Here is a 24,047-nt window from a genome sequence, read left to right on the forward strand (position 1 = left end):
GAACTCATTATCCTTAAACTGACTGAGGAAATGACAGGGCCTTACACTCCTGGGGTCATTTGGAGTAGTGGGATAGAACAGGGTTGGTACCTCAGAATAAATGAGTTTTAAATGTGGAAAAAGCCATTTATGGAATAGCATTCAAGGCAACAGTTTGGAAGGTGCCTGTCTTCCAGTTGTTTGCAAATCCTTTCAGGCTGTGGTCCAAGGAAAGATATTGAATTCAAAACTTTGCAAAATATTTACTGATATAGGCAAGTAATAATATCAGAGAATCATTGATTAAGCACAGCATAGTGCTTATCAAGTTTATTCAAACAAACAGAAACAACAAACTAATATATATTTCAAAGTCATATCTTTAAAAAAGAGTTTTGGAAAACAAGAATTTAATGGTAAGAAAACTACTAGACTTGGGCTGGCTGGTAGATATAGGGATTTTTGTTTTTATTTTTAAATCTTATTTGTGCTCTATCTTAGTTAAAACATCCTGTATCCACTGTGGTCTTTTTCAACTGTGTGAAAAGGATAAAATTTACCTTTAACAGAGAGGAAACACAGAGAAAAGGGCTTGGGCATGGCATGGACATCTTCCTAAATCCACTCGTTAGCTAGAGGTTAACTAAACTATACACTTAGCAGATATTTGAATTCGTCAAGAATAGGGCAAGACTGCTTTAATATAGCAAAGCAGGCATGGATGGTGAACATAGAAATGGGATTTTATTCTCGGCGCTTTGCTGTCAGTATGAGAGCAGAGTCTAGATCTGCAGAGCATGAATGCGCCCCCAAGACCTGGCTATGTGCTCATCATTTTAAAAATAGGTTTTATTTTAAAATATCTCGTTTATAATTCTTTTAACAAAAATTTAAAAATTTATATTTTCAATGTAAGTTAAGGGGAACTTTACCTTGTACTTGAACACATTAAGTAGGCTGACACTAGTTCATAAATATAACTTCTTAGAAATACAGCTAATTAGCAACTCTAACATTCCATGTACTTTTGCACATACAATGCATAGCACTGTTAAGCAGAATAATTTCTCCATTTAGATATATAATTCTTGGAATTTCTTTTCTTAATATGCATAAGACATCTTTCTAATGCTGCTCAGTGTCTTCATAATACATTTCAGGGTCCTCTCTTAGTGTGTAGGCAACATTCACTTTTGAAGAATTACAGATAATAATAGAAAAAACATTCTAGAGACACTAAAAGACAGGGACAAAAGATTCACATTTTTTAAAGGAGATTATAAGTAGAAATATTGGGTCAATAACAGTATTTTCTGTGTCTCCCTAATAACTAAAGAGATCAGGTCCTTTACTATAATAACTTTGACGGTTTCTCTCATCTTTTGCAGTTCCCTGCTTACAACTTTTCCATTTAAAATATTTTTCCTTTTTTTAAGTTTACAGGAACTCTTCTTATTCCCTCCCTATGTTTAATAATTTATCTCATCAAGCAGATCTGAGTTTAAATTTCTATTTTGATTCGTTTTTGACAATGATTTTGGGAGTTCCCTGACGTTGCCAATTCTCGGATTGTGTATATACAAGTGATGATAAAAGCACATGCTTACTAGTATTCTTATTACAGTTGGCAAGTAAGACTTGCATATGCCTGTATTTTACAGAGAAGTTTCTGATGTGTTCATGTATTACAGAACGGTTAAGTGAAACTAATGAAAACATAAGAAGAAAGGAACAGTTTTTGTTTCTTGAGTGCTAAAATTAAGGCAATGTTTGTAAGGTCTTAAAATGGTCTCTCTCTCTGTGTGTGTGTGTGTGTGTGTGTGTGTATGTGTGTGTGTGTGGGTATGTGTGTGTATGTGTGTGTGTGTGTGTGTGTGTTTGTATGTGATTTAAAATGAAATCTGTCTGCTGGATGCATAGGAAATACTTTTTAAGACATATTCATCATTAGAATATAGTCATCATTTTTGTGTTTTGTTTAGAATGCTATGACCTTGGCTTATAAAAATATTCTCTTATATTTCTCCTACAAAAAGCATTCATTTGTGATATTGTAGAAGGTATATGTTTTGATAATTTTCTGTTATTTTCCCAATGGTTTTATTTGATAATACTGTCACATGCTAAATTCCAATATGTACCTAGATACTTATTCTGTCTTATTAACTTCTTCCTTTCTGCACAAATCCCATTGGCATTCTATCCTCAGCTTCATGGCAAACAAATCCCTCACTTTTAAACATTTTATTTTAATTATTGTTTATTTATGTATGTGTTTATGTGTGTACTTTATGCCTGTCTTCAGTTTCCTGCAATTACAGGGATATGTGGTCTGTCTTTTCTTAAACAGTGGCTAACCTGAACAAGCAAACAGAAGTCTTAGATTACTTAGACCTGGACTTTTCTGCTATCACGTCAACTATTTCAATTATGAAACTAGTTACAAAGAGAATACACAGAGCAAAAGGCACAGAAACTCATGTAACTACTGCCCTACATCTAATTTTAGTAAAAAAATAAAGTAACTCTTGCTTTTCGTGTAAGGATTGTGTAGCAGCAACAGTTTTGAAGGAAGTCAAATTGTTAGGCTGTGCTCCTTCTTCTTCACACCATGGCTCAGTACTGCCTATTTGTTTTTGTTATTTAAAAGAAAATCATTTACATTGTCATTTGCTTTAGAGAGAGAATATGACTATTTCTTGAAAATTTCATCTTTCAAGATCTAGATGAATGCTCATTTGAAGTAAATAGAACTGTTTTTTTTCCTTCTGTACCTCCCTGAAGCTCAGGAAAGATGTAGACAGTGAGCAGTTCAGTTTCCTATATCTGGCTGTACTTTGCAGTCTCTTAAATATAGCTTCTAAATTATATTAACCGATATTTAAGTAGAACAAGTGGCAATTTCTTCTTAAGTTAACTTATTTTTTCCTGATATGAATTTAGACACATGAAGTAATGAAAATACTGAAAGAAAGGATATACTAGAAGTTTGAGTAACTACAAAGCAACTTCCCCAGGCAGGCTTTCCTCAGAGACAACTACATTGTATGAGTATTTGTATTTTGCTGACTTTCTCACTGTCCAGGAAAAAACTGGGCCTGGAGAAGTGGTCCTAGCAGTCAACCTGAAATTTCTGGAGCTATTGGAAGGTAGGGAGGAATTCAGGTTGAAACACACGCCTGGGGGTGATTTGTGAATGTCATAGCTTGGCCAGGAGCACTGAGAAGACATAGTAACATACCAGTTATTAAAACTGTGATTATCAGCCTACCTTAGCCAAGATCAGACACCCTGAGAATGTGGCTCCCATTTTGATATTTGATAAAATCTTCAGGTGATGCTGTTCTGGATTTAAGATTTAGAACTGCTGCTTTGGTGCAGCGAGGAGATGGGTAGTTTAAGATTATTTGAAAGGTTAAAACATCAGATGTGTATTAAAATCCTTGCCTGAAACATCAACCTCCACGTAAAAAAAATAAAAAGGAAGTTGTTGAAAGCATTGCAAGACTGTTAACAAATTAAAACTTTAAAATTTAGTGAAAGGTAGGCAAGTTTCCATAGAATCTTTTACCAGGACTAAAGTGAATAACATCCTAAGGATAGGCCTTCCTAATTGGATGCTGATGAGACAGTCTCTTCTATTCCCACCCCATCTGCTAAAGAGTAAGTCTTCTGCTCATCAGTCCCTTCCAGCAACTTGGCTGCCTTCATTTTTTTCAGATGTCTTATCAGGAAGTGTCTTCCACAGTCTTTTGGTAGACAGGCTAAGGCCTTTGCCCTTTTGTGGTTTAGCAAAAGGATTTATATTAAAAATAAAAACTATTATCTGATCCACATTATTTCCTCCACTCTCTGCAATGGACCGGTATTCACAAAGACAGAGGCCATAATGTCTCCTCTATTTCATTTTTTAGTGCTGGGGGGAGGTGTTGGCAAAGTACCCAGGCACTTGGAAAAGCATTTTGAAAATGGCTACTCACTACTTTAAATGGAACAAAGTTAATCTTTGAAGAAATATTTTTGTCTTTTAGCATAAATATTTCAAAGCCATTTTCATAAATTAGTATAACGGCTGAAAATTTTCAAGTTCTCTCCTCTTGTCTGGATCACACTTCACACTGGTCTCTTTCCCTAGTATAATGCTGACTTTCCCTGGGGACCCAGTCTTGCTATTGTCCCTGTCTGGTGGTTGACACACTGTGACAATTTCTTTGCTGTATTTTGCACTCAAATCACAAAAAGGTATGAAACATAATTAATATGTTGAAAAATTTAAGCTTAAGATACTCATTCTCACACACAGGATACACTCGATGTGAATCTGTATTTGAATATATTAGAAGGCACTGTTTAAGTTCCGGATGTCCAAGGAACTTGAACAAGAACTAGATTGCTACATTAAGAGAAAAACAAGCCTCCATGGAAGAAAGGAAAAGGAATTGGTTTCCTTCCTCATTTGTTTCTTCTGAGGACTGAGTTACAACACACTTCTGCTTTCTCTTTAAAAAGACAGAAGCCTCTTATTCTTTAGTACTAGGGTGGAAAAAAGTGTGTTTGACTTAAGGAATCAGTGTATGCAACTTTTTAAACCTTCTATCAACAATTAAAACAGTGCTGTACTCCTGATATATCAGGTCACGGTATAGGTAACTTAACCACAAACCAAAGATTCATGAGAAAACTTAGGATCTGCACTTTAGGAAAAAGTATCTGGTTTGCCTTGGTCATCCAGTGAACGGTCTTTTACAGATAACAAGCCATTGGTTCACGTTTGAGTTCTATTTTCTCACTAAAACTATGTCCTCCAGTTACAACTTTCTTTATGCGCTGAAGAGTCTTTCTTATGTCATCTGATGAGCTCGTATAATTTCTGAGTCTGTTTTAAATCTCCCCTCACTAGCCTGATATGTACAATTAGTCATTTTAGATTTCTTCTGTTTTTTTTTCTACCGAGAAGCTCTCATGCTGTGCCTATATGTAATATAAGGTGTACATTTTCAGAATGATGGAGGCATCATATATTTATTCTCAAGATGACACCATCTTGAGATGGTACTGGAGTAGCATTTCTTTCTACAGTGGTAAGTGCCTATTGAAGGAGAGTGTGAGACACCGCATGGCTGTGTGTATATTCTCAGCTGGAGTTCAGGTGTTTTGCATATGCATATTCTATGAAAGTCTACTGGACATGGAGAGTGTCATTCTCCTTCAGGTATTAACTGCCTTTCAAAACCAGAAAGTACATGAACTTTAAGCATAAAGCTTAAGTCTTAGGGAAACCTGTGAAATATATTTTGATAACTCCTTTCATTATTCCATCTTCTACCGTTTTAAGAGGTCAGAATCTTACAGCATATGAGTTATGCCATTGCCGTTCTCTCCAGTTGTCCCAAGTATGAGGCAGAGGGAATAGGACTGACAAATTTTTAATTGGTATGTTTAAAAATAACTATCAGCCATTCCAAAAATCATTAGATTAAAAAGGGACATTATTGTTCTGCAAAAGGAAGCTTATGTTCCCAGAACAAAGGGCAGTAAGGTTTTATTAGCTAGGGAAGTTCTTGATGTTGTCTTTGAACTTCTCATTTTCTACCAGACAGTGAAATTCTGCCAGGGGTTAAAGATCACATTTGAGAACAACTATTTTCAATTAAAAGCCACATGGGACCCTGAATAGCCACAAACTCAGCACCAAGCAGATATGATCAAGCATATAAGCTCTGATTTTCACTAGGAGTGCAGGGTAGTGATTCAGACTGTAGTATGATGTATTGAGTCTGGGTTCAAATCCTGCCCCTGCTTTTAGTTATATAACCTTTCTTTGCATCTGAAAGCTTTATAACCCTCTGACATTAATTGGGAAAAATGAGACCACCTATGACTACTGCATGAATTAAATGGTGTAATTCTCTCAAGAACTGTTGTAGTAAGCACATATATGTTAAAAATGATTGGATTGACACATTACTAATGATGAGAATTAACCTCTTAATTTTAACGTATTCTTATTGGCTTTTTAAAATTTTCAGCCCTAGTATCTGTGAACTGAAGATAAAAATATATCCATTTCCAGGCTATTGTACAATCAAAATGAGATACTGTATGCCCATATATTGTTGGCAAATATATATCTGAAACTGAACTGTAATACACAGTATCGACTCTGGAACCCTGCTTAGAAATACTGTGACAGGAAGGAGAAATAACACTAATGAACGATTTAATGTATAAACACAAGCCTCCAACTTCTCTCACCCACGTTTGCATTTCCAGCTGCCCATCCAGTCTCCTCAGGGTGTTTTGTCTTCCAAACCCCTTCCTATCCACCAGCACTTGTGGCTAAGTCTGAAACCACACCCTTTTCATTTTAAGAATATCTCTTGCAAGTTAACCGTTTCTGATGATGGAGTAAGAACGAGGGGCGAACCCTCCTGCACTATTGGAATCTTTATAATTTCTTAATAATAACCCAATAATTTCCTAATTCTTGAGGAAATTGAATAATTTGGTGTAAAATAGGTATGTTCTACTTCAATAGTTTTTATTTTGCTATTCTATAATTGAGCTGTCACACTAGGGGAGAAATCTCAAATGAAACCCATTTTACAATAGAATACAAGAAATGTGTAAGAGAGGTAAATGTCCAAGGGTTGAAACGAGTATAAATGCAGGTACGGTAAGTAAACAAAAAAAATGGCATAGTAGACAAAATCACCTGCATGAGACAGTAGCCTAAGCATGGCTGAGGAACATACAGTTTGCTTCGAGTTTCAGAATGGACCCTTCCTATTCTATTGCTACCCCCACCCCTGCTTTGCCTATGTACACAGAGTGCCTAGGCAGTCATCAGATAGGGAAATGAGACTGTTCAGGGAACATGGAAAAGAGTTGTCACACTCCAAAATAGAACTTGGAAAGTTTATCATCTCTGAGTGAATAGGAAAATTGACCATTTTTAGACTAATTAAAATTCAATGTATTTTCATTTGCTATTTTGTGCCCACACATTTATTTCCCCCTCCACATCATTAAAACCACAGAAACCATGGGTTTCTGACTAGTATTCATGGAAATAAGTAAAATGTAGTTTTAAGGTTCTTTTAAAAATCCTGTTATACTGAGTTGTGCTTTTATTTTTGATAGAAGTTGCATCTTTGAAATAATTAAATCAACTTGTTTTTATTTGATTTTGCTTTTTATGAATGAAATTGTCAAGCTGGAAAAGGACAGTTTTCACGTTGGGTAAAGTACAGTGCACCGTGGAATACTACAGGCCTGGGTATAAGCATGATAGTTGGAGAGGAAAATATATAGAATAAGGAAAATTTTTATTATTTCTATATATTTTCCAAGACAGAAATTAATGGATCTGTTGTTTAGAGACAAACAAAATGCAAAAGTAAAAGATATTTTACATTAAAATAACAAACTTCGGCTGTCATAAACTTAATAGTAAGTCCATTTTTATTTTCTGGTTTACTTACGCTTTGAATCTCCTTGGAACCATTTTCAAATCCGATGTGTGGCAGTTGTGCTCCGCCGGTTTCCTCTCGTGTGGAAGGTGCTCTAATGGCACCTACCTTAGGTGGACACTGTAGATATCAAATGCATTAAAATCAATAAAAAGCACAGAATGCTAGTGGCTCATAGAGAGCTCTATGTATGTGGTAGATATAGTTATCATTATGGTTTTATTGAGATACTTTAATTAACATCTACATTCTTTATACATAGTGTCTTACAAGTTCTTAACTGCTCTAAAGTTATCCTTAAGTTTGAAATTCTATCACTTAAAAGTTGGTTAAATGATAGAATACTTTTTTCTTTTAGTTAGTTTTACGTTGACTATAGTATAAGGATTAGCATTTGGAAGTTAACACTCAGACTTACAACACAAAGAAAATATCATTATCACTGACTATATATTTTTTTTTTCCTGAAGAGAGTTAAGTACAGTTTTCCCTACATGAAGAAAGCAAGATTTGTGGGAACAAGGTAAAAAAAAAAAAGTAGTAGTTGGTGGGTTTATACTGATGGGAGAGAGCCGGAGGAGGGAAGGGAGGAGGAACTGTGGTTAATATGTAAAATGAATTTTAAAAAGTAGTTGATTTCAGGGTGGAAAAGTATAAAAAGAGACTAAAAGAGAGACATCGGAAGGCTTTTCTTTGGGAAGTTATACATCTGGGCCACACAGGCTTACTGTGTGAGTTGAAAGTACTGGACATACCAGGAGACTGGATGCAACAACCAAGATGGGTCACTCCTGCTCACGTGTTTCATTCTCTGCTCATCTGGGAGTGCAGTGGAGCAGGAGGATTCCTCAAATGCTTATGGCTTCCAGTTACTTTAACAGCCCCTCAGAGAGTACTGGACATGGATTCAGAGGATGGGATTCTCCTGACAGAAACACCACCTTCTGCTGGAGGGTGGGGGAAGGGACTATGACATTTCTTCTGTGGTTTTCCCCAATGAAAGCATTTGATTCCTAATCTTAATAAAGGTCAAATATTAATTACCAAGAAAACATATTGACTCCACCTTAAAGGCAAAAGTGTCGTTTTAACATATTAAAATGCAGCTCAATGTGATCATAACATTAAAATTGGACATCAAGCTGCTACTCCTCGAATGTTCCTAGATATTAATATTTTAGTAGCTAAAAAGAAAAGCCAAGTTTCTCATTGACCTTATATTCACTAAGATAACATATCTAATTTGTAAGAATATATATTTTCCTCATGGGATGCAATAAAATTATTTTTATTTTCAATGGGGAAAAAAAGCAACCTAGTAAATTCTTATTTTTCCTGAATTGGCCCCCAAGCTATGATCATTTGCTTCATTGGGGTTTTGACTTAATGCCATTTTTGCAGTCTATGTGATGTTAGGGATGAAAAAGTGTTCTAATATTGTCCTGACCTCTTAGCCTTGTAGTAGGCCCAGGCAAGGTGGTGAAGCGATTTGCATTGCTGTGTGCTCTGTGCCATGGACTTCTTTGAATCTTAGACTAAAGAGATTCCATCAATATTTTCTGCAGGACACCCTTACACCTGTCCCACATAAGAATAGAAAAATTATTACTATTGGGCTAAAAAGCTGGGTTAATTAGTATATGAATTGAGTCAATTTACAATTAATTTGGCAGCAATAGAACTTGTCTTTTCTTTTACCCTTGTTGCCGGTGATGACTTCACAAGGCGCACTCTAGAGAGAAAAGCTCCTTAAACAGCCAAGCTTTTCTTTAGGAATCACTACTGATTGTTATAAAGTGGCCATTTCTCCCATTGTATAAACAGGATAAGCATTTATTATTTTGAGCTTCAGGGAAGTATAAAGAGCTTTCATCTTTTGTGGTCATCAAATTGCTTTTAATAATTAGTAAATTCATTTGATGACTACTTAAAATGGGACTTGGTTAAATAATAAAAGCAGAAAATTCAAAATCAATATTACATTTCACATTTTTGTTGCTGTGAAGGAATGCCCTGCTAATATATTTAGACATCTAGAACGTTCTATAAATAGAGGCAGAACTTGGACTACTCCAAGCTGGGATTTGGGGTAAGTACAGTCATAGTACGTCTGTAGTCCCATTGGGTGGAATGCCAGACTTACAGTCTTCAGGAAGACCAGTAGTCATTCCTGTAGATATGGGCTCCTCATTCCATCTGTTATAAAAGCTTGACCATCACAATGATTAATATTCTAATTATAGTTTTTTTTAAGGTCTCAAAGTCACCATCAATTGCCATTAGTTGGAGTATGTTAGTTAACATTAGTTTTGAGTTGTAGCTCTGTCATATTCAGGGATCCATGAATTTTGGCAAGTTTCTAATCCTGCTTCCTCATCCATGGACTGGGCTTGATAATATTCTTTAAGGACGCAGGATATATAAGGGTGTCCTGAGAAGTAACAGTACACAGTAGGCCACCATGAACTGTAGCTGCTTGTGTAACTATTTTGTTGTATCTCCCAAACTTGGAGGACTTAGATTATAGAAGATAAATTTTCTGTTTAGTGGTTCTGGTCTGTACTGGGAAAATAAGAACACCGTTGCCCACAAAGGTATAAATAGCACCCAATTAGCTTCATCCTACTGCAAGAAGCAGAGCTATAATTGTCTTTCAGTATCCATGATAGATTAGTTTCAGGACCAAAAATTATGGACAATTAGTTTCCATATATAAATTAGCATGGTATTTAATTGTAATCCAAACAACACTCTCCTGTCATTCTGGACTACATGTAATAACAACTATAATATAAATGCTATTTTAAAAATTCTTTTTATTTTTAATTATGTGCACGTGCATATGTCAGTAGTATGTACACGTGAGTCCAGGTGCCTGTAGAGGTCAGTGGCACTAGATCCCCTAGAGCTAGAGTTATAGGCAGCTGTGAGTCATCTGACATGTGTGCTCGGAATTGAACTCGGTTCTCTTAACTGTTGAGCCATCACTCCAGTACTATAGATGCTATTTAAATGTATGCTTGGCTGGATTGTTTACAGAATAGTGACAGGAAAAAGCAGCTTGCCCATATTCAGTACAGATTTAATTTTCAAAAGCTATCTTCAGTGTGGTTGCAGTAATCGAAGTCTGCAGACCCCATATGCAGTGGCTGTCCTCTTCTCGTTGTGATTTAGAGGGGTAAGGGGCACTGGATATGGTTCTGCATGTTTAGCTGTCTGTCGTGATGCTTGACCTATTCCATGAAGAATAGGGAAAATGTGTGTAATAAGCCCCCAAATAAAAACAGATTATTGATTTGGAGGAAGTATCTGAAAGTTCTGGGACAATCACAAATTGATTCTTTAAAATAAACCTTCAAACTTGACTGTGACAAAAAATCACTCCAGGAAAAAAAATCCCAGCATCATGATGGATAAGTTTAAATAAATTTTAACGTAACCCAGAATGAACATAGATAGCTCTCTGGATTTGCTGGGAAGACAGAACAAATGGAGGTCTGTCCTGCATAATCTGAATGGAAGGAAGGGAAGTTAACATGCATTCATAACCAAAAAAGAAACAAGTCACAAAGAAGCTAGAATAGATTCATCTTATCATCCAAAAATTGACACATTTGTCCTAAAAACTTAGTTATACAACTTCTAAGTATATAACCAATCTGAGAAGAGTTTATGCACGCTGAAATGCTGGAGGTCCTCGAGGACTAGGATTTATAAAGCCCTTATTGGTCTTTCCCACAGTGTGCTACTGGAATAAAGAGATTTAGTAAATTTGGCAGAGAATTAATGTTAAAAGAGAATATATTGCATAAAAGAAAACATGCTATACACATATTGTATGTGTGGACATGCACACACACACACACATACACACATCCCCAACACACAGAGTCTGTGGAGTCTCTGAAAGACTGACAGATGGCCGTAAGACTACATTTTGTTTGAGGGGTCAGTGGCTGTCAGAGAAGACTGGAAGAACGAAGTAGCTCTTAAGCTAAACTGGAGGTTGTAAAGTTTTTAAAACTAGTTTTTCAAACTAACTGAAATGACTGTACAACTCATGCCTCCATTTCCATCCCTTGAAGCAGGCACCCCAGGCCGCAGCCTGTGATGGCTTTCTTCCTCCTCTGTCCTGGTGAATGTGCAGACCTGATGCTTTCTTTCTGTCTGCCATGGAGCCACTGACTCTGTGCCTTCCTGTGCATCTAGCCTCCCATGTCTTTGGAAGTCTTGATTTCCATTTGTCCCTGAAAATTCAGTGTCCCCAAAGGCTATGTCTTAGATGTTTAGCTTTTCATTTTAATTTCCTATCTTTGATTTTTTTCTTTCTTCTTTCTTTTAACTCCTTTCTATTGCTAGCTGCTAAAACTGTACTGAAGTTATTCTATTTTTTAAATCTAGTATCATAGGCTTTTGAGGCATGAATGTCCATATCTACTTCTATGGAGCACCACCATGTACATAAAACAATATATATCGTGTTTTTCCTCCCCCTGCAAATTCAACTCTATATCTTTTTGTTTCAAAATACTTCTCATCTATGCTAGGTGGCTGATGCTGTAGGTCTGCTGTTATCTGTGAAGGAAAGCTAGAAGCCCTCATACAACTAGGCAGTACTTTCATTCATCTCATCTCCAAATTTATCATTGACTAAATCCTTAAAATATTATACTTAAAATAATTTCCATACTGTTTTGTACTATTGTATCTCCAAGTGGCCCTGATTATTTCTCTTTCTGTTATGGCAATAAGGCTCCAGACTTTCCATTACTTTGTATCCATCCCACTTTTAATCTAATTTTTCTCCTATTTTTTCAACAGAGTGATTCATTCAAATGGGAAGTTTGATCATTGCTGTCCCTTACATTATTTCTTTTACCCCTTGTCTTTAGGATAAAATACAATCCCTTTAGTTCAGTTGGCACATCAGCTTCTTGGTATGTTATCGGTGATTTGCACACCACATATCTACAGTTTCTCAAATAACCATGCTGTTTCAAGCTTTTTACTTTTAATATATATATTATTTTAATATATATTTATTTTAATATATATAATCTCCTTTGTGCAACACAACTAATGTCTTCCCTTTCTTTTTTGACTTAATGTGTGGTCATTTCAGTGCCAACTTGTGTCCTCTTTAAAAGGATCACTACCCTACGAAGTGTCCTTGCTTCTCACTGCAGAGCACCAAGGTCATCTATGGCAGTGCATTTGCTAGTTTGTCTGTCTAGTTTCCTCAAATCAGGGACTGTAATTTATCATAGTAGTCTCTGACTAAAACATAATAAATATTTAGTAACTATTTATTGAGTGTTGAAATATGAGGGATCCTATCACGGCAAAAGTTTGTTATGTTATTGGAGCGGGGTGGGGAATTAACCTTCTCTGAAGGATGAACAAGTTAGATCTGAAATGCTGGATTTTGAAGCCCCAGACAAATCACGCATAGCTCTAAGATAAGAACTGTCAGGAGAAACAAACCAAGGCAAAAGATTCTTTAACTGAACCAATATATAAATGGACACACACACCACCACCACCACCACCAGCAGCAGCAGCAGCAGCAGCAGCAGCTTTGAAGAAACAGAATATAAACCAAGGTTGACAAATAACGGCAAAAGGTTGAAGGTGAAACATAGACTCTAAAGCTGGAGTCAATTTTTTTCTACTAAAACTGCAACTCCAGAACTGGAATTAAGGAGCTGCTGAGATTTTCTCCTTCTCATTGATGGGGAAAAAAGTCAAGTGGGGTTATGTCATGAAGTATCAGGGGCTACATCCTCGGCAATCACTGAATAACTACGAACAGAGGATGACAAGACCAAAGCGTGAGAACCTGTGTTGTGAGTTCAACACACAGAGACTGAAATGTGGCTGAATATTGGGAGAATATTAAGATATTTTGATACTGGCCATAAAAGGGGTGACTGTGGAGCTTGTGAAAAAGCATCGCATCTGTCAGAAATTCAAAGTACCCTTGAGACTTGATATGATATGAAAGAGGCATGCATTGCCAAAAAGAAATTCTAGTGCAACAATACAGTTAAATATTGATTACAGAAATATTGATCGCATTGCACTGAACCAGGTACTTTATTTTTTTGAGAACTAACTCGTGTTTACAGATGCCAAACTATTCTCATACATTGGACACGAATGTCCATTATTTCTTTAATTAAGGAGAGGCTTTCATCAGAACAAAGCCACGTCTTATATCTCAAGTGCCCACAGGTGCCTACAGGTGTCAAGCAGTTGAGTGGAGCTGCAGGCACAGACTAGCAAGAAAGTCTGAGGAGAGGAGGCTTCCAAACCAGCGTCGTACCAGGGACTTTTACTGTGCCCTTTGATGGATATTTTCTTTCCTAAAAAATATTTTTCTTTCCTTCAGGAATAAAAACAGAACTATATTCTAAATCCACACATACACATTGCTTCAAGGAGACTGATTTAAGAAAACTGCACTTAAGCAATATAAAGAAATGGCATTTTCTACTGATTCTTCCTGAATGCTCCAACCCCATGATATACTTGAAAAATGCAAAGTTTCAAGATCTGTAAACTCATCATAGATCAGTTTTCTAACCTTATACATTGAAGCTAGAAGTATCTGATTTTTGTGTATTGGTGAAATTTAAAACAACCTAGGACCATTTTTAACAACAGAAAATATTACCATTTGGTTTTTCATCAGCTAAAACTCTGGAAGATCAAATCAACAATTGAAAATCACATAATTGCTGTACGTAGCAAACCATGCCTTTAATTATGCTTATTATAGAAGAAATGCCAATTTCTGAGAGGAATAATCATTCTATTTATGTAAGCTTATTTTCTATAGATGAAAAAATTCCTTTAGGACAAAGATATGATTTTTTTAAATGTACTGTCAGACTTGAATCAATACTTGGCATTTAGTAAATAATCAAAATGTTTATGAATAAATTACATTTAAGATATAACACTTATATAGAACCTACTATGCACAAAGAAACTACCCAAATGCTTTACAAATATTAATTCATTTAATCCACATTAAAAAATCTTTTAAACAGATTTAGCCTTTATAACTAAAAAAGGTTGAATTACTTGCCCGATTCTTGCAGTTGAACAGTGATGGAGCCAGGAGTCCTGCCCGAGCACAGCTATGTCAGAATCTTTGCTCTTACCTTATATCACTTGCAAATAGATGCTGTCTTTAAAATTTTTAACAATATAAATTTTCATTTAAGGTGTGCTTTAGTGATACAGTTGAACTCAGAATAAGAAGGTATGAATTTGAGCACATCTTTAGTTAACTTAATTTGTGGCATTATGAAAGTTTCTAGGCATAATAGAACTTCAATTTTCTCATATATAAAATCAGGGCAGAGGTTTTTTTTTTAACCTCAAAAGTTTATTATGAATTTTACGAAACTAATTTGTATGAAAATACTAGAACACAATTGGCACCCAGAATGTTACCTGGTATGCCAGGGAGGATGGTTCTTAATTTTTTTCCTTCTCACATATTTACACACTGTACAGCATATAAGTCTTAGCAAAAGGAAATCAAATTATAAGAATTATTTTTTAATATTTACTGGAGATAGAGTTAGTTCACTAAAACATTTTCTGGATGGCCAGATAGCACGTTTTCTGGGAAAACGTATTTTCCTAGGATCTGTTAGTACTTAAACATCTGACATCAAGGAATAAAATCTTTCTTCTAATTAGAAAACCAAGTTATATGCATCACATACATGGAAAAAAAGAATAGACAGACACTATAACAAATGATGTTTATTTTCACCAAGATATTTCAACATTCATTAATCTATGAAATCCAAGATCCGACCAGCAATTCAGTAAGTGGCATATATGTTCACTAAGACCCTCTAACATTAATAGATTCTATCAATTCTTATGGAAAACTGTATTGGCTGATTCTTATCAGTCATGGTTACATGTTATAATCACCTAAAGATATATATCAATATACAGACCTCTTCCCCAGATATTCTAGTTTAATTAGGTTGGGTAGGGTCGGGCATGCTTCCCCCCACCTTTATTTTATTAAACAAAAATTCTCTCAGGGATTCTAATTTGTTGAGAACACCAGTTCAAGTTATCAGTGAAACATCACTGGCCTTTATCATCGCTTTACGTTTACTGTAATAAAGACCAAGAGAGAGCATTTTTATTCAAGCCGACATTGAAAAGTCTGAGAGGTGTTCTTGGAGAACAGAGATGCCACAGCATTATTATACTAATATTTAGCTTCAATTCTTTAATTGCTTGAAGTAAAGGCTATCTTTATTTATCTGCTCTCTTCCAAAACTACAAGATAATGGGAAATAGGAACCATACTTATATAAATTAAAATTTACATCTAAGCATCATGAAATAGTACAATTCCAAGGCTGTTATATGCTCTTGTGGATCAGTTATGATTAATAGTTCATGTTTACTGTTTTCAATGTGTTGGTGTGGTAAATAAGCAAAAAACATTTTTACAACATGACAAATATTATCCTCATAGTTTTAGTTCTAAAAATTAACTGTAGGTTTGAGTCATTACTGAACCAAAACAAATCCCAGATGAGGGTTGTTTGGGACTGCTAGAATAGAAATGAATGTGATTACTGACAAACTGGAAGGCTTTGTGAGCCCCGGTATCCTAGTTCCTTTCATAACAAAAGTATACGAAACCAGCATTTCCAACTTGTTAAAGATGAATTCTTTAACTACTGAAATTATTAGACCAATAACAAACTAGTACAAATTATCTTTAAGAAACCTCATAGCATAAAAAGCATCTCCACTTCGTCTTGAATGCCAAGTCAATCGGCTTGACTATATAAAATACTTGTCTTCTGTGGTCATTTCAGACACTGAAACTTGGACACTCTGATATTTAACATTTGCTTCAGGAACATGGTCAACCTTTAGCTTATTTTGAGCATTTTAGTCTCAGTTGCCCAATAATTTCAACAAATATTCTTGATTAGATGGCTTGCTCAGAGCCACTTCCACCACAAAGGTGGTCACGGATTCCTGCAGACCATGCCTCCCCTTTTCTGGTTATATATCGTATTGGATTAAAGCTATCATATAGAACTTTTAGGTAGATTCCCGAAACAAAACCGGCATGATAAGTGACAAATCTAATTGCATTGTTGATTTCTGACTTTACATTTCCTTGCACCTCAAGGAAAACAACTGTTTTGAGAAGAGAAATTAATTTGTTGAAATGTTTCTTGATGTCTTTCACCCCGGCTTGGAAAGAGTGTCATGAAAACGACGGTTCTTTTGGAAACTATGCACACGGCAGATTTCCCTAATAGGTGTGAAGAATGGCTGCTATGCATAAATGATTGTTGGAAAGTAATTCTTTGTAAAAAAGAAAAAAAAAAACATGACCAAACAAGCCACCCCATTCACTCCTGTAGTCAATTTCAAGACTGTTACAAGACCGAGAACAACGCAACACATTTTCTAGATGCCGATGTCGTCTACTAGTTACTAAATACCTATTAGGAAAAAATCACGACTTTAAGTCTAGAAACTGTTAAACTCAATAAAATGAAGACTAAAACTTTTGAGAGAATATTCATATGAATAATATTATAAAATTCACTTGTAATTAGAGAGCTTCTCAACACAAAATTGTAAGTTATAACACCTTCCAAGGACACCTGTTTTTTTCTTTAATCAAGCAGCAGAACCCAAACAACAGAGATGATACAAGAGACCTTAACATCACAATCAAATCACAATTTAGCAATAAAAAACCCAAAGTATCAATCTCACCACTCCTCTAGCTATTTCTGGGACCCCCCAAATCTTTAAATCCCATTCACTCCCGCCCCAAACCCTTCTTACCAGGAATTCTCTCACTGGGTGTCTGGGCACTGCTCAGGCGTTCTCAGGAATTCAGGCTTCACTGGGCATTTCCCTGGTAGAGGATGCCAGACTCAGGGTGAGGTGCGGAAGTGCGCACCTCTCCAACCAGGAGGGTCTGCAAGCTGCAAGGTGCAGCCCACCCAGGGTCCTGGGAGGCTGGCTTTCCTAGTTTAATGTGAGAGCAAATTGGGTTAGTCTTGAGCACTTTCTTGCTCCCCTCCCAATTTCCAGACACTTTAAATCCTTGAAGGGATAGGTTCAAAGACTAAGGTTGTAAGCTAGGCTCAAGGCAAGGGTCCTTTCCCCAGTGCTCTCTGTTCCCCAAAGCGCCGGAGGCTCACCTTAGCGGAGCCTGCCTCTGCTCTCCCAGAGATGAGGCTGTGCGCAAACTTCTCCGACTTAAGTCCTTTTCGGTGCGCGTCACCCCCGCCCTCCTCCTCACTCGCGGACGAGGGGGGGCGGACGATCGCAGAGCCGGCCCCGCCCGGACCCTCCCTACACGTCAGCCCCTCCGTCCCTCGGAGGGAGGGGCTAGCAGCAGCTCCTGCTCCTCCAGCCCCCCGCGCCCCGGCGGGAGAGGGGCTTCACTCGCCGCTGTTGCTCCACCCCCCAAGAGTCCCCGATACCACTGCGCTGGGAGCCCAGGAAAGCAGGGAAGGGACCCCAGTTAGAGCATGAGTAGGGAATAACTAGGGGGTCGACAGATTGGGCAGAGAGATCGTAACCCGTCCCTGGAGGCAGCTTTCTGGGAGTCCAGCCCCTTCCCCGGAGGATGCAAATTCCATAGGGAGGTGAGTTTCCCAAAGAACCCTATCCCAGAGAGAGTGGCACCCTAGTTCCAAGAGTGGTCACTCAGGGCACCACACTTGAGACCCAGTAGAGAGTGTGGTCTGTAGTGGGGCGCGGTAGTAAAATTGGGGTGGGGGCGTAAGAAAACAGCTGACCAAGACCCGGAGTGCTGAGTAAGGAGCCCGGAGGCAGAGGGTAAGAAAAGACCAGCGGATCCAGCAAGCCCTGGACCCCTCTAAATTTGGGCAGACGCAATCTAGGGTGCAGGTTGGATTTGGGGGGTACATTCTCTCCACCGAAGAGGTTGTTGCTGGTGCAGTGTTTTAGGATGAGTGACAGAAAAGAGCAGAGTCTGAGGTGCCTGCCTTGGTGTGGAGGACAATTCCTCTTCTCCACTAAAGCCAGCAGGAGCCCGGGACAACCCGATTCCAGGTGGGGCTCAGCGGGAACTATCAGGTACACCCTTGGGAGGCAGGCAAGTTGCTTCCCAGGGCGGTCTGCCCTCCACCTCCTGATGTCCGGTGCTGGGTGCAGCCAGGCAGAAGCAGACACTTTTCCTCAGACTGTTCAAGGGAATGCAGCTACCTGTGTGTCCCAGGAATGTAAGGTGGCTGTAACCGTCGAGGTTACTAACACACCTGAGCAAAAGAAATAGTAAGAATAAAATGGGGATGAGAATGGGGGAGGCAGAGAGCAACACAAAACACTTTCCTAGGCACTCAGAGGGTAAGCGCTTGGTCAGTTCCGGGTAACAGAGATACAGGTGTCTCCGCAAAGGGTTACAGCCCTTGCTGCTCCTCCATCCTGGGAGATCAGTGACTGAGTCAAGTGTGTGTGCTTCTGTCCTGAACCCTGACTCTCTAACCCAGCAAGACTACAGCGGTCCTTAATTTGCATAGTTTGGGACTTTCATTGTCCCAGTGGAAGACAGGGTCCAGAGACAAACAGCTTTTCCTTGGGGGGTCCTCTTTGCAAACTCCTGCTTCTGTAACCCCCCTCCTTTCCCCTGCCACCTCAGTCTGGTGACCTAGAGGTCTGAGTGTGACTCATCATGCATTGCATTCAAACCTAAAGCACCATGCCACTGTAGAGGAAGAGTCCTCACCTTCATTTCCGGGCTCTAAGTAGTAATAATATTGTTAAGAGTATGAACTGTGACAAGGAAAGGGACCGGATATTCGGGTGAGAAGGAGATTTGGAAAGAAACATACTGAGTGACATAAACAAAATCTGCATGTGGAACTTTCTTTTTGTAATTAATTTGTGCTAATATAAAAATTAAAAGAGACACTCTAAATTCATAATTTAGATGTAAATCTTGACTACATGTTTTAACATCTGTTCTCAATGGCTCTCTGATTTCCTAGCTGCTGCTAGCCAGCCGACATTTAATCAGACCTTCTTTTAAGAATTCTTTTTGATAGCTTACTTACCTTCTTTAGGTACAAACAGCACAGAATTATTAAAATTGTTTACGGGTCTCCTATAACAACTGCTGGGGATCAAATGTTGAGAATTCTCCTTTCATAGCCCAAACTACTAAAATATCAATGATTTAGGGAAGCAATTGGTGAGAGAAAGTGTCACTGCCCTGGTACCAAGTGATCCAACAACTACAAAGAGATTGCTAGTTGTTGTTGTTGTGATTGATTGATCCTTGGGCATGTTACCTTATTGGCAACAAACAGTAGTATTCTGAGAGCAGACTGAACTTGTTTCAGTAAAGCCTTGTCATTAACATGACTCGGATAAAACAATGTTTAAGAATTAGCAAGAAATATCATACGTATGTTAGAAAGCCTCAGACCACATGTGGTGTAAGCAAAAGCAACCTCGACTAATTGGGGTGCTAATTGTGTCAGAAATAATAATGGAGAAGCAAGAAGTCATTATAGGCAGATTTCAGGGCAGGCAGCATAGCTGAAGTGGTATCGGATGAGACTTTGGTCTCTCAAGGGTTTAAACTGACTTTTCCTGCTACATTATTAGTACTAAAGTTGCTACGCACCTGTTGGGTGCACCTGAAATCACAGAAGTATAAGTCTGCTATTGTCTTAAAGCTTCCAAATTATTTTCTGTGTGGTCCCCAGAGGGCAGAGGTGGATATGGGGACAAGTGGTTAAGAAGGCTTTGCATAGTGCTGCTGACCTTCTGAGAGCTATTGCTTTTTCCTACAGTCAATGCACTGAAATAGAGTAGAACATAGCAGGATGGGGTGGTGTGTTGGGCAAGCATGAGTGTGGTTCCTTTAAAATTCAGTCTTACTTCTATATGTCTGGACTGGACTGCAGAGAAAAATAGATTTCTTCTTGAGGGTCAGAATCTAAGGTGGCACAAACTTAATTTGTGCTGAGCTACTGCTTCTCAAACAGGATGGCTTATATTTGTAAATACACCTTTGAATGAAAGAAGTTTATCAAAGGATTGTTCGGGAATTTCACCTTAAAATTGATAAACCTACATTTCTAGAATTCTCACTGATTACTTTTGACTTCAAAATGTTGTAGCTTTATGGAGGTTTCCGTTTTCCTCCTGCCCCTCTTTAAACATTTTGTCCTTTAGGCAGTTGTGAGTTTAGGGAGAGTCAGCTATCAATCTTGTCTTACGTGTGTGGAGACTGAAGAACTAACTGCTTTAGAGGCAAACTCCACCTATCTTTAAAATTCACAATTTTCATTTCCCAGAGTGTGGAGTCTTGCCACGCATAAGAAAAAGAGCTTGCCGGTCGGTTAACTAGTGAAACCCTGGGGTCTGCTCAAATCTGCTCTTCATCACTGGGGTTATAGGCATGAGCCGCTGGGCAGGTGGGTGCTGGGACTCTGGACTAAATCCTCCAACAGTGAGTACTGCGCTCATTGGACCTTTTCTCTAGCTTGTTTTCTGTGAGTTTGTTCTCTTTTTACAAGATATCTAGACAAAAAGTTCCTCTCAGAAACCTAGTCTGTAGTTTTAGTAGTTCCTAATAGGCAAAGCTTCCTTACATTAAAAGCATATTTAATATTTCTTGGGTCTGTCATATACTGGGCTAGCCACTCCCGTGGGACATAACTAGTATAATATGCTATTCCCACTCTCGGGAAGCCCACAGCCTCTATAAGGACATGCAGGGTTTTCTTTCCAGCCTCCTTCCGCACACAGCAGCTGGTGATTATCCTGTATGTAATTACCCTTCAGATTCACAGACTTCAGATGACAGCAAGAATAATAATTCACCTTGGTGAAAAATAATTTTTCCCTTGAAATAATTTGAACTTTGACCTGATAGATCATGCTTTTTCTGGAAGAAAGTCGGCTTTGATTTTCGGGCTTTATTTATTTATTTTTCCTGAAAAGAAGCTGTTGAATCTCACAGGGGGCTGTACAGTCATATTTCTCAGCAGAATGCATCTCCTGACATCAGAAAACAAAACACCAAACTAAAGCAAAGCCCAACAACACATTCCACGTGAACCTGGAAATGTCTTTCCTAATTATACTTAATATAAACTTTCCTTGGGTTAACTGTTAACTCAGTGAATAAATAACCGGTAGTAGGAGGCATAGGCAGACCCTCCACTCTGAGCAGTAGTGGAAACTAATTAGCCCATGTCTGATGAAGTTGGGAAATAGGTACTTCCTGTTTTATAAAGAGAATTCCAGAGAGAAACCCAGGATCCGGAGGAAAAAAATCTGCGAAAACACATGTATGCATCCATTCATTTAAAATAAACATGAATAATCGAGCAGCCACGACTTACACCTAGTAGGGGGAATGAGCAGGGTTTAATTTCAGACACTGACGTGATCAAGGAAATTCCTGACAGACAGATGAGAGTCCAGCATGGCAATGTTGCTCTGTGTGTCAGGGAAGCTTGTCCCTGAGTTGAGCCCAACACAGGCACCTAGGAAAATCCTCATGATGTGCTTGTCGCCCACCCCTGATTTAGAGATACTATTTGGACAGGAATCTACTCATTTTGGGATTGTGCCTGTGTGGGCATGTGTTTTTCTGTAAAAGGTTTTCTACAATTTAGCTGTATTTGGTCTGTGCTTGGGAATTTGGAAGATAGGAGGTGTGGGATGAGTAACCACAATTTTCTGTACTTCCGGGGATATTTCATATTAAGTTATATTAGTAGTGAAAACTCTTGCATGATACTAACCTTTTAGCATAAATTTTCAGGATATCTTGTCAGAGTGCTAAGAGGAATAAACAACTTCCCCTAGAGTTACAGTAAAACCTTAAATTGTCTTTACGAGCTATATTTCTTAACTTTCTGTTTTATAGTGAAAAACTCAGAGTTCAATCAGCTTTTCTTTATTGAAAACTTACCTGGCACTGTTTTGTTTTACCAAGCATCTATAGCATTGCCATATCTTAATTCTATGATGCAGGCACATTTCTTTACGGTTGTACAGGTGTACAGGCAGCTGCTGAATGTGTTAGATGTTTTGACAAAGTAACCAAGATGCGACTGCAGGCTGATTAATTCTTACAGATACTGGATGGCAGTGTTTCAATTAAGGCAAGAATGGGGATAACCTGACCCCTCAATTCCAGTGTTGACTGGTAGGAGAGCACAGGGGGAAAGAAACACACAGAACTTAAGGGCAGGTACAGGGTCAGACTGTCTGCTTCATTTCCCATAGGCTCGCTTTCTTAATTAAAAACAAAAAAAAACCCCACAATTTTATGATTCTAAATAGCAGGAGAAGACCATGACAGGCGTCTATAAATATTTCAGAAATAGATTTTAATTATAGAGGTTTTCAGAGAAGGTGCCAAAGGTGGACAGATTTTTCAAAGGCAGAACTTGCAAAAAAGCAAAGAAACCTGCGGTGTTAAGAGAAAGGACAGGACTGGGGCTAAGGAGAGGGTTGTATGGTATGGGATGGGACTAGGAAGGATCATGTATTTCATCCCTGGGGTGATCCTGAACTATTTGGGTCACCCAGGCTGTTATTCTTCAAAACTGATTATAGGAAATAAGTTGATTACAGATGACTGTTTCTATCGGGAGAGAGAGTGAAATCGTGCCTTCAGAACCTCGTTACCTGCCGCTGCCACGTCGGCCACAGCTTCTCCCAGCTTTGCCTTCTCCACTTCAAAGGGGGCAGTATTTTCCAGCGTTCTTTTCAGTACTGCTCTGTTTAAAGAACATGTTCTATCTGGTGTCTTGTTTCACCTCGTTGCCTAAACCTTTTTAAATGATTTTTTTACCCCCGGGTTGCAAAATCTCTACTTGATTCTGCCTTCTCCTTTCTTAAAGCAAGATTCCTCATAATTTTATCCCTCAGGGATGGACCAGCTAGAGCCCCACCTTCTTGAAACTGTCTCTATTCTAAAATTATTATTCAAAAAGAAATGTTTATGTTTCTTATGAATCTGAATTAAGGTGTCACATGAGGTGCTATACAAAAATCGCCTGCTGTTATGTACAGAAAGTTTACTTTAGCAAAAGGACGTAGGGTTGATCCTACTTAAGTTTTGAAGTGCTGTAAACTACTTGGACATCTTGATGCAATGCAGACTCACCCTGATACCTTAGGAGTGGACCCTGAGATATTGTATTTTTTTCTTCATGTGTGTGTATGTTTGTGTTTTGTCTGTGTATTTATGTGGCATATGTGTGTACCCCCACCCTGTGTGTGAGTGTGTGTGTGTGTGTGTGTGTTTTGCCTGTGTTTTTTTTTCCTGGTGTATGTGGGTGCCCCCACCCTATGTGTGTGTGTCTGTATGTGTGTGTGTGTGTGTGTTTGTCACTCACAACATGAAGTTCAATGTGTGGCACTGGGTGCCTTTTTAGTGCTTCTCCACCGGAATTATTTAAGATTGTCTCTCTTTCTTGATGAACTGGAACACAGACTTTGCTAATCTGCCTGCCTAGCAAGCCTTCAGATTCCTCTGGTTTATCACTCCCATGCATTGGGACGGCCCGTGTA

General features: G+C 38.2%; 1 protein-coding gene and 1 long non-coding RNA gene across 2 annotated transcripts in view; one reads left to right on the forward strand and one right to left on the reverse strand.

Annotated features, from left to right (window-relative positions):
* Positions 1-17,497, reverse strand: part of Calcr (calcitonin receptor) — an 82,545-nt gene extending 65,048 nt beyond the window's left edge. The window contains exons 1-2 of the mRNA XM_085683641.2: positions 17,316-17,497; positions 7,464-7,571 (exon numbers count right to left, since the gene is read on the reverse strand). Of these exons, the coding sequence (XP_085539767.1) occupies positions 7,464-7,486 (23 nt within the window). The 5' untranslated portion in view covers positions 7,487-7,571; positions 17,316-17,497. The remainder of the gene's footprint in view (positions 1-7,463; positions 7,572-17,315) is intronic.
* A 413-nt stretch (positions 17,498-17,910) lies between these two features.
* The window catches only part of LOC146889727 (uncharacterized), a 38,297-nt gene continuing 32,160 nt past the window's right edge, over positions 17,911-24,047 (forward strand). The window contains exon 1 of the long non-coding RNA XR_014999966.2: positions 17,911-18,127. This is a non-coding gene — a long non-coding RNA (uncharacterized LOC146889727). The remainder of the gene's footprint in view (positions 18,128-24,047) is intronic.

The sequence above is a fragment of the Myodes glareolus genome, chromosome 25 (genome assembly GCF_982192425.1).
Source record: "Myodes glareolus chromosome 25, mMyoGla1.1, whole genome shotgun sequence".
In the NCBI taxonomy this organism is placed as follows: Eukaryota; Metazoa; Chordata; class Mammalia; order Rodentia; family Cricetidae; genus Myodes; species Myodes glareolus.